At 43.0% G+C, this 14,399-nt stretch overlaps 1 protein-coding gene across 1 annotated transcript in view; it reads left to right on the forward strand.

Moving 5' to 3' along the window:
- Positions 1-14,399, forward strand: part of DOCK3 (dedicator of cytokinesis 3) — a 1,414,611-nt gene that overhangs the window by 1,296,364 nt on the left and 103,848 nt on the right. The window contains exon 42 of the mRNA XM_086938817.1: positions 7,015-7,181. Coding sequence (XP_086794943.1) covers positions 7,015-7,181 — 167 coding nt within the window. The remainder of the gene's footprint in view (positions 1-7,014; positions 7,182-14,399) is intronic.

Below are 14,399 nucleotides of genomic sequence, written 5' to 3' on the forward strand. Positions count from 1 at the left end.
TTTGATGTTTTGTTGTGACATTTTTAGTGTTGGTTGGTGGATTATTGTTATATTTTTTAAATAGTTATTATATATATATATTTGATTATATCAGTGTTTATTAGTTTGGTGATTTTATATATTTGGTTCCCTGATTTAATAAAATATTTTTGATCATAAGTAAAAAAGAAAAAGGTTTTGTTTTGGTGGTTTACTTTATTGTAGTTTTTGGTAGGTTTATATTAAATTAGAAATATGTTTTAGTCTATAATTTCTAAGTAATGTAGTCCTTTGTTATTTATCAAGTTTGACTTTTATTTGTTTGCATGCCATGCATTCTTTTAGTTTGTTTGCTTCCTTCAAGACCAAGGGCCAGATGTAGGTGGCCCATTACCGGTCGGTAAACCCGAAATTCGGTAAATTTCAGGCTTACCGACTGGTATTGGGCCGTTTCCTATGTAGGGGATGATTCGGGTACTTACCGAATCATTATTTACCGATTCGGTATTTATCGAATCGGTAAATGGCATGAAGGAAGCACTTTTAAGAGTTCTCATGTGCTTTAAGGATTCGTTATTTACCACCAACTATTAGTTAGTGGTAAATAACGAATACCTTTGAATCTTTGCATTTTCAACATGCATGCATGCAACAAACATGCCCTAAGGGCATGTCTGTCTGCCACATGTCAACACAAGCACTATTCAGGGGTGCAGCAGGGTGTTAATGTGACACCCTGCCACCCTTGAATGTTTCATTATTTTACCGAATCGGTATTTACCAATTCGGTAATTCACATTCATTCCTAAGGGCCTGGAGCCCCATAGGAATGAATGGGAATTACCGAATCGGTAAATACCGATTCAGTAAATACCGAATCGGACCGATTCGGTAATTTTTACTGAATTTTTTCCTACATTGAATTTACCGATTCTAAACTACCGAATCAGTACAATTCGGTATTTTAGAATCGGTAAATGTATTTTACTGACATCTAGCCCCAAATTGGGTAACGGATTGCTCTAGTCTTCGTTCTTGGTACCTGTGGGGCTGATAATGAGTTTTGTGGTTACACCGCCAGTTTCCAGCTGCAGTTGGGAGAACGCCGCAGAGCCAGCTGCATACTGACCACTGCATAACAACATTAAAGTAGGGCTGGCAGTATTACGGCGGCGCAGCCAATGTGGTGGCATGCTTCTACTCTAGGAAGGAGCCTGGAGCCAAGGTCTGCAGCACTGCTGCACCTCCAGCAAGCTGGGTGCACTGTTGCCATGTAGCATGTTGTGCATGGGAAACAGTGCACACACCAACATGAGTGGCATGTGTGGCACAACATGGGCCCCAGCCACAAGTCACATGGGCTTATTTGACTTGGGGTACCTTTTCTGTGGCCCTTTACCGGCCTTTCTGCCGACCTTTTCATGGCAGTGTCCCTGCCATGAAAAGGTCAGTGGACAGGCAGTTAATAATACCCACGGTGATCCCGATGCCGGTACCACCACCATTGGCAGTCACTGTCTCCTCTGCTGCAGGAGCTCAGATCTTGGTGAAGACTGCTGTCTGGAAGTGGTCTGGATGCAATCTCCCTGCCCACATCTTAATCCAGCAGTCAGACCGCCACCTATATTGGTGGGTGGACTGCCAGAAAGTGACGGCTGTTCCCGGATTGCCAGGGTCTTAATCAGGCCTTAATCAGGTTCTTTTTGTAATGCTTCAATTAATTCTCATAATGTAGGTTGAGTTCTGACTAGTTTGGATTGGAAGGCATTGTGCCATCCTTCCACTGCATTGTTTGTTTTGGCTTCTTGTGCCAAGGTACTGTTGTAGACTTTCCACCATGTTATGCGGTACTTGGCTTTGCATCCGTGTCTTGAACGATGCAGTCTTTCAACCTACGTATCTTTGAAATAGTTCATTAGTGGACTAATTTTGTCTTCATTTTGTTGGTTGAAAGGGCTTTCTATTAGTAAGTTATAGTGGTTGACTACCTCTGTGACATGGACGTAGGCTAGTGCTATACTATTTTGACTTTGAAAAGCAAATTCACTGTCAGTGGAGTATTCTACCAATTTGGAAATGGGTGGTACAACTGCTGGACCACCATTGCGGTGGTCAGTATGCCACCACACAAGTCGACGGGATCCAGTCTTCTGTATTACGACAACACCACAGAGCCAGCGGTGTTGTGTCTGCGGTTCAATGGCGGCTACATGCTTCAGCTCATAGAGAGCCTGAAGCTTATGCTGCCACCATGGCAGCCCCACTTGCATGTTGGTGCATTGTGTGTCATGTACCATTTCGTGTATGGCACACAGTGCACGCACAACAGTGCAAACAGAGTGCCCCCATGCTCACACTCCATGGGCTACAAACTTCCTTGGGCCCTGTTGGGGCCCCTTATTGCCAACATGTTCATGGTGGGTTTCCCTCTATGAACAGCTCACTGTAAAGACAGCTTGTAATCTGCATGGCGGTGCTACATTGGCACTGCTGCCACAGACCACAACTTTCCCCACCCCATCGGGATCCAGGATCCTGGTGGTGGGGGCAGTCTTGTGTTGGGCTGGTGGTGGTCGGACCACCAAACTTATAATTGTGCAATAGGACCACCACCACGGGTATTGTGGTCTTGGAACCTCTGTACTCATAATCAGGTCTTAAGTGTAGATTCTTGGAGGTGTCGACAAGTACTTTGATTAAATTGATAGTAACAGCCTTGTATCGCTGTGTGGGGGTATACATTTAGAAATGTTTGAAATATAGCTTGTTCAAAGTCTATGATTATTTTTAGATGGTAGTAGTTATTTGTGTATTGTTTAATATTATTTAGGAGTTCATAGTAGGTGCAGTTTAGTTTGCTTGGCAGTAAACCATATATGAAAGGAGTATTGGTATTTTGATATTCATCATGTTTGGTGTATATTTGTGTGAATGATTTGGGACCCATTTTAAAGGTCCTCTCTTTCATCCAGGTTTTGGCATTGGAGAAGTTCTATTAAGCTGTTTACTGTAGAGACAATTAAGATTTGGTTTTCATTATATAAATGGTTGTGTAAAAGGAAAGGTTCATCATTATGTGTTACTTTTGAATAATCAGGTATATCTATGTCTCTGTATGTTCTAGGGCAGGTAGGCTATCACTGGTGACTTTTTTAGTGCATGCAAAAAGCGTTTTAAAGATGAGATGGGGACAGTTGGCCTGCTACATGAATGGTGACTTTGGGTTATATGTTTTTCAGGATTTTGCCTGTATGTTCTTGGGAGCTAGTGCTTGCCTTTCTTACATCTTGTAAGATTTCTCTAACTTCTTTTTCGGTTACATTTGGGGGGTGGTTGTGCTGTTTCCCATTTATTAAAACATTATATTTTGTTGTTGCTCTCCCATAGTATGCAATGAAATAATATTTAGTACATTTCCAGTGTATGGTTTCTGTTAGCGCACTTTTTTGGCTGTAGGTATAGCCCATATGGTTTAATAGTAGTTTCCTTTTCTGTGAAGTTATATATTTAGCCTCTTCTGTCATTATTAAGTATGGGCGAATTTTGCGAATCTCGCGTTCGCGAATTTTGCGGATTTGCGAACTCGCAATCCGAAAAATCCGCGAATTCTCGCGAATTTGCGGATTTTTTTTTATGTTCGCACGGGTTTCTGCAAGTTCGCGAGGGTTTTGTACAATTTTGCATATTGCGAAATTATACAAAACGCGTGCGAACTTGCAGCAACCCGTGCGAACACAATTATATGAAGAGAAAGAAGCTCCTGGCCACAGGAACAGCACGGGGATTGAGCTCATGAAAGTCAAGGATGCAAAGGCCTCTACCCAGCATCACAGCTGATTTTCCACAGTAGATTTGGGAAGAGGCACACCTGTCCCGCCTCGAAGACGCTCATGATTGTTTTTGGGCTAATGAATGAGTCACTGATTTTGAGCATTAACTAGTTCGAGCGACCATGCAAAGGCCGCCCTCTACCCAGCATCACAGCTGATTTTCCACGGTAGATTTGGGAAGAGGCACACCTGTCCAGCCTCGAAGACGCTTATGATTGTTTTTGGGCTAATGAATGAGTCACTGAATTTGAGCAACTAGTTCGAGTGACCATGTGTGTGTTACTATGCAATCGCCCTGAAGGGCGCAGGGGTCCCTTGAGTGACCTGTGTAAGGCTGTGCCTGTAACTATTTTACAATGGCGCCAGCAAGCTGCCAGCGCCGTTGTAAAATAGTTACAAAGTTAGCTTGCACAGGAAGCACTTAGATAAAATAAAGCAGCACCTGCTTCGTTTTATCTAGTGGTTCCTGTGCAAGCTAACTTTGTAACTATTTTACAACGGCGCTGGCAGCTTGCTGGCGCCATTGTAAAATAGTTGCATGAGTGGGGGTTCAACTTTTGAACCCGTTACGCTCGCGTTTTTTTTTTTTGCGGATTTTGCGGGAAATCCGCAAAATTCGCGGATTGCGGATTTCCCAAAAATCCGCAAAATCCGCGAGCGTAACGGATTTCCCGCTCATGCTTAGTCATTATATGTGTAAATGCGTTAACTGTATAAATATATTATAAATAGACATTTGTTTCTTTATTAGTAATAATTTAAAAAAATGCAGTTACTTGCTATTTACTTACTTACTTGTGTGTGGAAATGTTTTGAACGGGTGGAAGCTTTTTTTTTACCTTGTATTAATATGGAGCAGGTGCTGAATTTTCTGTTGAAAGAGAAAAAAAGTTATATTAGTTAATTATGGTATTTTTTTGTACGTTTGTCAAGGATTAGGGGGTTAGGTTTATTTTTTATCTTAGGTTGGGAACCTTTTTCAATTAATATGTATGCATAATTACTTTATTATGTATACTTGGACTGCTTGTTGATTTGGAAGTTGGTTTTCCTTTACTTTCAGTAGTGTATGAAAAAGATAAATTACAGAGCGTGTTACAATAAATTTGTTAAAGTATATATTTTACTTTACTAACAGTTTATTCTTATTTTCAGTTTATGATTTATTTGGGGTGTTTGTTTAATTTTTGGTTAATGTAACATAATTATTTTTATTATATTTATTTATTAAGCGTTTTTCGGTTTGTTTGAAGTAATTGTCTTAAGTTAAATGTATCTTTTTGGGTGTATTTGTAAGGATTTATTAGTTATGTTGCTGATAATATTGTGAACAATATTGCAAGGCGATATTATTATCATTGAAATTAAAATTCCAATATATGTGTGTAAATCAGTATTTGTTTGATCGATAATATGTCAGGGATCCGTGCCCTGCACTGCAAAACAGCCAGACCCATAACACATTTTGAAGATGAACTCCTAAAATAAACTTAGAACTGTGTATCTAAATGGGAGTCAATTGCGTAGGCAGTATTGATAATGACAATCTGGCATGCATCTGACCCTGGTCGGCCACTACAACACGCACTGGATAAATAGTACCCTGTAAGCATAAGGTATTGTTGCATGTACATCCAGGCGTTCTTCAGGCATTTCATGTAAACCAGTTTCTCTATCTAGCTGTTTTATTTTACCAGTCTACCTTCAATAAAGGACGAGATTTCAGTTTTATAAAAAAAGTGTTGTGGTACTAGCTACACGTGACTGTTGATGTATACCTGCAATGGAAAGATCTGAATTTCTCAAAAAAGTAATTTTGCACTGAGTACCGTCATGTAGAATGTTGATCTATTTGTCATGCTACTGTGCGCTCCTCAAGAGGAAAGAACATTATAGTAACACTCCTTGAGATATTTGTATGGATGTTACTTGACGGTTGGTATATAGTCCCTGTAATTATTTGTGTTGCTTCTGATCTGCACACCCATATCTTAGTGGGACAATCATTTAAAAAAATATTTTTTGTTGAAACTTGATGTTTGTTCCTTCTTCTGACGAACAACTTCTCCATAAGGCTATGATTCTTTTAAAGACCTGAGAAGTATGGTGGATATGGGAATATCTAATCGTTGTTGTGATCAGCAGGAATGACTGAAGCTGTGAGAGTAACTTTGTTATAGGGGAATTGAGGGCTGACAAATAATAAGGTGCATTGAGTGTTGCACTTGTGCGGCCCAGCACTACCATCACATTCCATACATTTATTCATGTGTGCTGCTCAAACATAGATTGTCATAGTACTCAGGATACATCTAAGGTTGTTTATGTCAATCTTACCCATGGTACCTTTAAGAAATAGACTACTTTGAGGTAGTTTTACTACAAACTGGATCCCGCACATGTCCAATAACTTCTTATAAAGAATTTTCTCAAGAAGAGGTTGAATCTTCCCCGATATTCAAATAGTACCATGTTAAGAGGATGGGTAAGATTACAGATGATTAAGCATGCCACAAAATGTGTGCGAGTTTTCCTTATCCAGAAAACATTGGTTCCATTAAAAGCCTAGGTATGTGGTGATCATTCATTGATTCATTGCACCTTTGGTGATATTGAACCATGGATTGCACCTGCTGGTCTGGGTATGGTCTACCAAGACTTGTATAGGATTAGTGGCACTGCTAGAAATGCACGTGGGTTCTTAGAAACAAAGTGGTATTTTGGAAAAGGTGTGTTTAGCTTCTTAAGTATGCAGTAATATATGGCACTTTAGCAGTTCACAAATCTACAGAAAGGTGATGGCAATCCATCATGAAATAGCTCCTAATACATTTGTATTTCCTGGTACTGAAAAAGCAAATGATATATAGTCAGACCTCTATTTTTGACACAGTGGATACACAGAGCTGGGAACTTCTGTTTGGAGTACCTCAACTGCACAATTACACTCAGAAATTAGAGAGTTGTTGGGGGTCTACGTTCTACAATAAAAGGGCAAATCACTTGAACAGTACAGTGTGGTACTATTGTTGAAACAGCAGATGGAGCAGAAGTTAAGCTGTGTCTAGGATCCCAGTGAAGGAAAAGGAAGTGGAGAAACTAAATAGGCATCTTTGCACTGAGAAAGCTAGACATTCACACCCTAGTTTATCTCCAGGCCTTCGATTATCTGTTCTGCTCCACTTTTCTTAACAACCCTATGCAGATTTGCAGATATATGCTGTGACACCAATACCAGAGAACATCGATGTTCTGCAGATGGACCGAGTTCCGGATCGCATCAAGAGCTTCTATCGTGTAAACAATATCCGAAGGTTTCGCTATGACAGACCATTCCACAAGGGCCCAAAAGACAAGGAGAATGAGTTCAAGGTAATAGCAAGTACCTCGACCTGACAAGTGACATTTGCCTTATTTGAGCGACGAAGGTGCCTGATCAATTCTGCTGCAAGGATGCCTTTGTATTATCAACAAGTAGATGATAGACACTAAAACATCGTAATTATTTTATTTCAATAAATAATTTTATTTGGTCAACAAAAATAATACAAGTTGCATCCATGAAAGCCACTGAAATTTCAAGGTATTCCACGGTTGTCCACCAGCTACACATATTGACACAATAGCCCACAAATTCTGCGATATTTGATCAGCAGTCTATTTTATACTAAAAATAACATGTTTTTTGCAGCACAGTTTTAGAACCTTTGAATTAAAACTCTAGCCTCTGGAGAGAATAAACCTCTGCAGGTGGTCAGATATCAACATGTGCTGAGCATTACTGCAGCGCAAGCCTTATGTAAAGCTTAATAACCCATCAAATCATATTTTCAACCTCACAAAACTGATATCCGCAAAACAAACAACATCCTGAGTCAACTCTAAATAATATATTCCAGAGAATACCTCTTAGAACTAGAATACAGACAACCAGATGATAATGTATAGAATAATTTGATTACGCTGTTGAGGTATGTAGGTTCCTATTACATCTGTCAATATTTCCCCTCCCCACTGTCAGCTTTCGAAGGATTATTGGGATATTTGATTAAATCTATGTACGTATTTTACAGGTGAAAAGAAAAAATGTTCAGTTTTTGGAAAACAGTGCTGAAGAGTCATCTTTATATATGCTTTTTAACTTATGTGACAAGTTTCTTTTATATTCTTGTTTCAATGGTTCATTCCTTGAACAAAACTCATGTTTGATCAGTGAATCAGTGACATTGCATGGTTTATATATTCTCATTAAATCACTTTCACCCACCCTTCCACCCACTTACAGTCCCACCTGCCAGCAGCCATTGAGCCATTCATTCTTCCGTTAAACCATCAGTCCCTCACATCACTCAGACATCCGAACTTTTCATCCAGAATCACAATCCTTCTATTAACTAATTCACTATTCCACCCATTTAAACCGTCTTTAGATACCTTTCACTTACAAATTCAATATTAATATTTGTATCCATTTAGAAAACCTTTCATATACTACTGATAATACTTTTCCATATATCAAAACTGCAGGTAGTATTTTAGTGACGTAGCTAATCCACCAAACTCCAAAATGAATATGCATCGATAAATATCTCAACCTACATGCACTCAGCCCACCTTACCTTGTATTAATTTACAAAGGCTAATGATCACTTCCACAGCCTTCCACTTTCCTCTAAAAGCCAGCCTTATCCTTCCTCATACTATTCATCCACCACCTCACAGTGTATCAGTGAACTTATGTATTTACTCCCTACCATAGACGTTACTCCATCAGACCACTGCCACTTCTGTTCCATCAATACATCAGAGCATCAACCTTCATTCCTGTGGATGCCATGTTCCATTTATGTATCACTGGTTTTGTTGGAACAGCAACACCTATCTTTTCTCCCTACTACTCCATGTAACCTGCAGTTACAGTCTGCAGCTACTGGGTATTTGATAATCATCTTAGTGTAACTGAAGATGGACATGTGACTTTCCTAATAATTCATGATTTTTATGATGCAGCTTACCCACAAGGTGTAAGGCACATCGTTATAGGAACATAGAAAATATATTACTCGACAAACTGGTGGTCTAATTTACAAAAACTGTTTTGCAGTCGCCAAGACTGTGATTCGCTAAATCACAGCATTTGCAACCATAAAATACAGAGAGGCAATGTACAAACCTCTTGTTAATGGAAATGTGATGGCAGCATGAAAGGGGCATCCCCTCTTCCTACTGACTTACTGCAGGAATGTATCAATAATTTACAGTCGCAATTGCCATCACAAGCTATTGCTGGAAACTCAAATTGTCAAAGCAAGTGGTAGACAAGTCATAGAGTTGAACCTGTCTATAGTGGACAGCTTTCACTTTACGAATTCTAACCATGGAGACCAGTTAGGTCAAACAGTGGTCCATGGGCCCAAAACATGCTCCCCTAAAGTCATTCAAAGATTGCAAGTTTTTTTTTGGGGGGGGGGAGATCCTGTCCTTCTGAGTTACTACAATGATTTACAACTGCAATTGCAGTCACAAACCAGTGACAGAATACTAAATTGTCAACGCAAGTGGTAGCCGTTCAAGTCAAGTCAAAACGTTCTTTATTCGGCAACTGAAAGCCATTAAAGCAAACATGTTTAAAAAGATACATTTCATCAACTTAAATTCGACTTAAAAAACCTTGGTCACGTAAAAAGATAAAATAGGGACATCATTTATATCAATAAAAAGGCCAGGGTTCCGGTTTTGAAGTAACAAGGGATACATTATGTAACGTGCGGAGTGCTAAAGTCCAAATACAGAAAATAGTATATCATAAAGTGCACATGCTGACATAAAAATGGGCTCTTGGCCAACGGCAAAGAAGAACAGGCTGGCTACTGCAAAGACAGCTTTTTCCTATGCCTGATAGCCCCTGTTAAAAATCTTGTAACCCCAAAACAGACCATAGGTGAGCATAACATTTGAAGGTCCAGTAAAGCCGACCTACCTTGGGTGGCATGGCAATCTCTGAGCAACGGGAATATAAACCTTCTGCGCAATGACTGATAAAAATCACAGAAAAAAATAAAATGTAAGGTATCTTGCTCTGAGAAGTTGTCACAGGGGCAAGGTTTTAGGATACCAGGTTTCGTAAATCCTTGGGGAAAGGCCAGAAGCCAACGAACCAAATGCAGTCAAAATCTAATCAGCAAAAAGCGATGAAAAGCATTGCTAACGACGAGTAAATACGTTTGAACTTGTGTGCTCAAGGACAATGTGACATACCTTCTCACAGTGGGCGTTGCTAACTCCTTCTCCACCCTGAGCCCCCGGCGTTTCTCTAGGAAATGTTGTTTATTAATTCTGACAGCTGCTTTATCCAAGGGTTTGGGGCTCAGGTACAGGTCGGGGCAGCCACGCTATTTTGTCAGTTCCACTACCTATTTTAATCAAAGGGATGTGCATAGCACCTTCTGGCGCTACACAATCAGTGATTATGACTTGATTTAGATTAGTAGTGGGACAGGCCCATACTCTCAGCCAACGTAGCAGGGTGGCTACCGATATCAGATCCATAATGCACCCCACCCTTAATTCTTCATGTAAAATAAATGGAAGGGTAGTGGGTGGGACTACAAGGAGCTTACGCATGAACTTGTTTTCAGCCCCCTGGATATCTTTTCCGTCCTTGTAGCCCCAGACATCACATCCATAAGTTGCTATGGGGATACACTTTTCTTTGTAGATCTTCAACAGGGCGAGCTATGGTTTTGACCCTAATCTTTTAGCAAAGTTCAGTGTAGCCCCCGCAGCTCTTGTTAAGGTGTTCTTTTTTTGTGTGATTTGTGCACACCAAAACCCACGTTCATCAAAAAGTACCCCTAAGTAGGGGAAGGTAGGGACTTTAGTTAGCTCAGCCCCCTTACAATAAAATTTAGCCTTTGAGGCCTTTCGGGGGCCTATAGACATAGTATGTGATTTTTAAAAAATCACATGGTGGAGTTGTTGGGAGGCCCACGGCGATTCCAGCTAGCAGGACTGGGTCATCTGCATACAGGAGTACGGGGATCATCTTGGCACCAGCCCTGGGGATGTCTTTGCAACTTGAAATTATAAAATCACCTAACTTGTTAATATAAAGCGTGAACAGCAGGGGGGCCAAGATGCAACCCTGTCGAACCCCTCTCTTCACAGCCCAAATATCTGTCAGACCGACATCCCTATTTTATCTGACTGCAGCCGTGATGTTTTCATGGGCAGTATATATAAAAGCCACCAGCTCTGCATCAAGGCCCATGTTACTTAAAATCAACCATAATTTTGACCTGTTAACACAAACAAAAGCTTGAGTCAAACCCATAAAAGCCTGATGTAAAATTCCCTTTCAGGCAATAGTATATATCCCGATCAATAAGTGTAAGTTAAGGCATTGATCTAGCTTCCCTTTGCCCTGCCTAAAACCGCACTGTAAATCAGGAATGACATTAAAATGATCAAGCCATGCTGTTAGACGATCCAATATGGAAAGGGGCGACCACTCGGTCCCCCCGCACGTATGGCAGAGTACCACGATCCCCCCGGGAAGCCATCTTGGGCGGGTGGCGTGTCCCGGCTGGTATGCCCGAAGCGGCGTAGCCGGGGCGCGCTTTTTCCCGCCCTAGAGTGGGCTGGCCTAGACACTGACGCGGCTGGCCACGCCCTCGGGGCAGGCAGGGGCGGGTTTACGCCCGCCCTGAAGACGGATAAAAGGGGACGCAAGACCCGAAGGCATCCTCTTGTTCCTGTGCTCTGAAGCTGCACCTACTCGCTGCACGTGAGCTCGAGACGGAACGAAGAGCCAATTTTGAGCGTTGTAATCTTTCTTTTGTCTTACAGATACTCTGTCGGAGAAATGCCCAAGAAAGGCGGGAAGAGAATGACGACCGAACAGATGGTTCGGGTCCTCATGAAGGAGATGACCGAGCTAAAGAAGCGGGTGGCGGAGAGAGACGGGGAAGGGGGGCCGGAACGTCCGTCGGCTGGAGCAGCTCCAGGAGGGAGAGCCAAGAGGCCAAGGAGGGGACCAGCTGGGGGAGACGTCCCGGTTCCCTGTACCCCGCTCGAAGCGCCAACCCCAGTACCGGCGGAGGGGAATCCGATTCCCGTGGTGGTCACCCCGGTGTCCAATGAAGATATGCCGCCCGAGCTGGCAGCACAACTTGCAGCGTGGTTGGGCGAAAGTAGTGAGGGCGCCACGGCTGCCGAGGCGCAGGCGCTTATGAAGCAATTGCGCGAGAAACGGGAAGCAGCCAAGGTGTCCGCGCCGGTTGCAGTAGTTGACAAGCCACAAGGGACGATTGCGACCGCAGAGGCAGCGTCCGGTGCAGGTAAGCGGCCATTGCCGATTGCGAGGGATGAGTCAGCACCCTCTCGTAGAGAAAGGTTGGGTCAACATGTGCCTTTGGCAATTAAGGAAAAGATTTGGGCAGGGGAATATGTGAACATCTTCTCGTTGCTTGTTGATCATTATGAAGTGGAGCATGTTAAGGGTCAGAAAGACCTCATGCATCCGAGTGTTTGGCGCGCAAAAATGGCCGCCTTTAAAGTGAATGAGAATATTGGCAATTGGGGCAATGCATGGGGAATCTTTACGTCGATATTGGGGGAACGTAGCCCCGAGTTGCTTTCCGAGATGCCGACCTATCAGTCACGAATCATGGGGTACTCGACATCATACCAGGGTAACCATTGGTTTTGCTACGATAATCTTTTTCGAAAGGCTAAAGAGCATAATAAAAGCTTGACCTGGGATTGTTATGATTCTTTGACATGGGATAAAATGAAGGAGACAGGTATGTTGAAAATGCCATTGGTAGGAAGTAATGTTGGCGAATCCTCCCGCCAGTATGGGGGGACGCCCTTTCGTTCAGGTACGGGTACCGACGATCAGTCGAGACCTGCCGGCAATACAGGAAAAAGGGGGTTGTGCTTTAATTTCAACAGAGGTAAATGTACTAGACCCCAGGGATCGTGTAAATTTAAACATGAATGTAGTGGGTGCGGGTCGCCCCATCCTGAGTCCACGTGCAGAGCCAAAACGGGTAATAATGGGGGGAGAGGAGGCGCCAAACAGGTCTAACATAGTCCGAGGGGCGCCTTTACCTACCCCGATTGATACCTTGGCGATGATTCCCTGGCTCAGTGAATACCCGGATCGTACTTCTGCTGGGGTGCTGCGGAACGGATTTTCGTATGGTTTCCGCATCCCGGTAGGGGACTTTCAGGGTGTGGAGAAGTGTAAAAATCAACTTTCGGTCCTCCAGCATACGACCGTGGTACAGGATAAGATCCGGAAAGAGGTTACTCGAGGTCGGGTCGCCGGCCCGTTTAGTGTACCCCCGGTGCATGATTTTGTTTGTTCTCCTTTAGGGGTGGTCCCCAAGAAGGACCCGGGGGAGTTCCGATTGATTCATAATTTATCAGCTCCACGTGGTTTTTCTGTTAACGATGCAATAGATCCGGAAGTATGTTCGGTGCGGTACGCATCCTTCGATGAGGCCGTAGCCATTTTGAATCGCCTGGGGCCCGGGGCGCTGATGGCGAAGTCAGATATCGAGTCAGCGTTCCGATTGCTCCCGGTACACCCAGACGACCAGCGTCTCCTGGGTTTCATGTTTCAGGGTTGTTATTACATGGATAAGTGTATGCCGATGGGGTGCTCGATATCTTGTGCCTATTTCGAGAAATTCAGTAGTTTTCTACAATGGGTCTTCACAAAGAAGACGGGTTTCCACCATGTAATGCATTACCTTGATGATTTTCTGTTCCTTGGGGCAGCCGGGGATCTCGAATGTGGCCGGGCCTTGGCCGAATTTTGTATGTTAATGAAGCAGTTTGGTGTGCCATTGGCACCAGGTAAGACGGTGGGTCCTACGACTTGCCTTGAGTTTCTGGGGATCGAGTTAGACTCCAGTGAGGGTTGTTTTCGTTTGCCAGCTGACAAAGTGTTAAAGTTCAGGGCAGCCCTCCGAGTGTGTATAAATGGATCTAAAGTTACGCTGCATCAATTACAGCAGTTGGTGGGACAGTTGAATTTTGCACTGAGGGTAATACCAATGGCCCGCCCCTTCTCCCGTTCAATTGCCCAAGCTATGGTCGGCCTAAAGGAGGGCCATCATCGCACGAGACTATCGGCTGAGGTCCGCCAGGACATGCGCATTTGGTTAGCATTCCTGGCGGACTTTAATGGTCGAGTCGTCTGGAACAAACCAGCCGTGTCCTCGGAAGAGCTGGGGCTATGGACAGATTCAGCAGGTAGCATAGGTTTTGGTGCCATCTTCGGCACAAAATGGTCGGCACAAAGGTGGCCGACATGGTGGCATGACAATGGTCTGACAAGTAATATTGCTTTCCTTGAACTTTTCCCCATTTTGGTGGCCCTGAGAACCTGGCCCGAAGGGTTCAAAGATCACTCTGTGATCTTTTGGTCTGACAATATGACCGTGGTCGAGTGCATCAATAGCCAGGCTGCACGATGTAAAATGATTTTAAGACTGCTCAAAGAAATTGTTTTACTGTGTATGCAACTGAATGTGCTATTCAGAGCAAAACATGTCCCGGGGGTAATGAATCAGGCGG

The sequence above is a fragment of the Lissotriton vulgaris genome, chromosome 9 (assembly GCF_964263255.1).
Source record: "Lissotriton vulgaris chromosome 9, aLisVul1.2, whole genome shotgun sequence".
NCBI lineage: Eukaryota > Metazoa > Chordata > Amphibia > Caudata > Salamandridae > Lissotriton > Lissotriton vulgaris.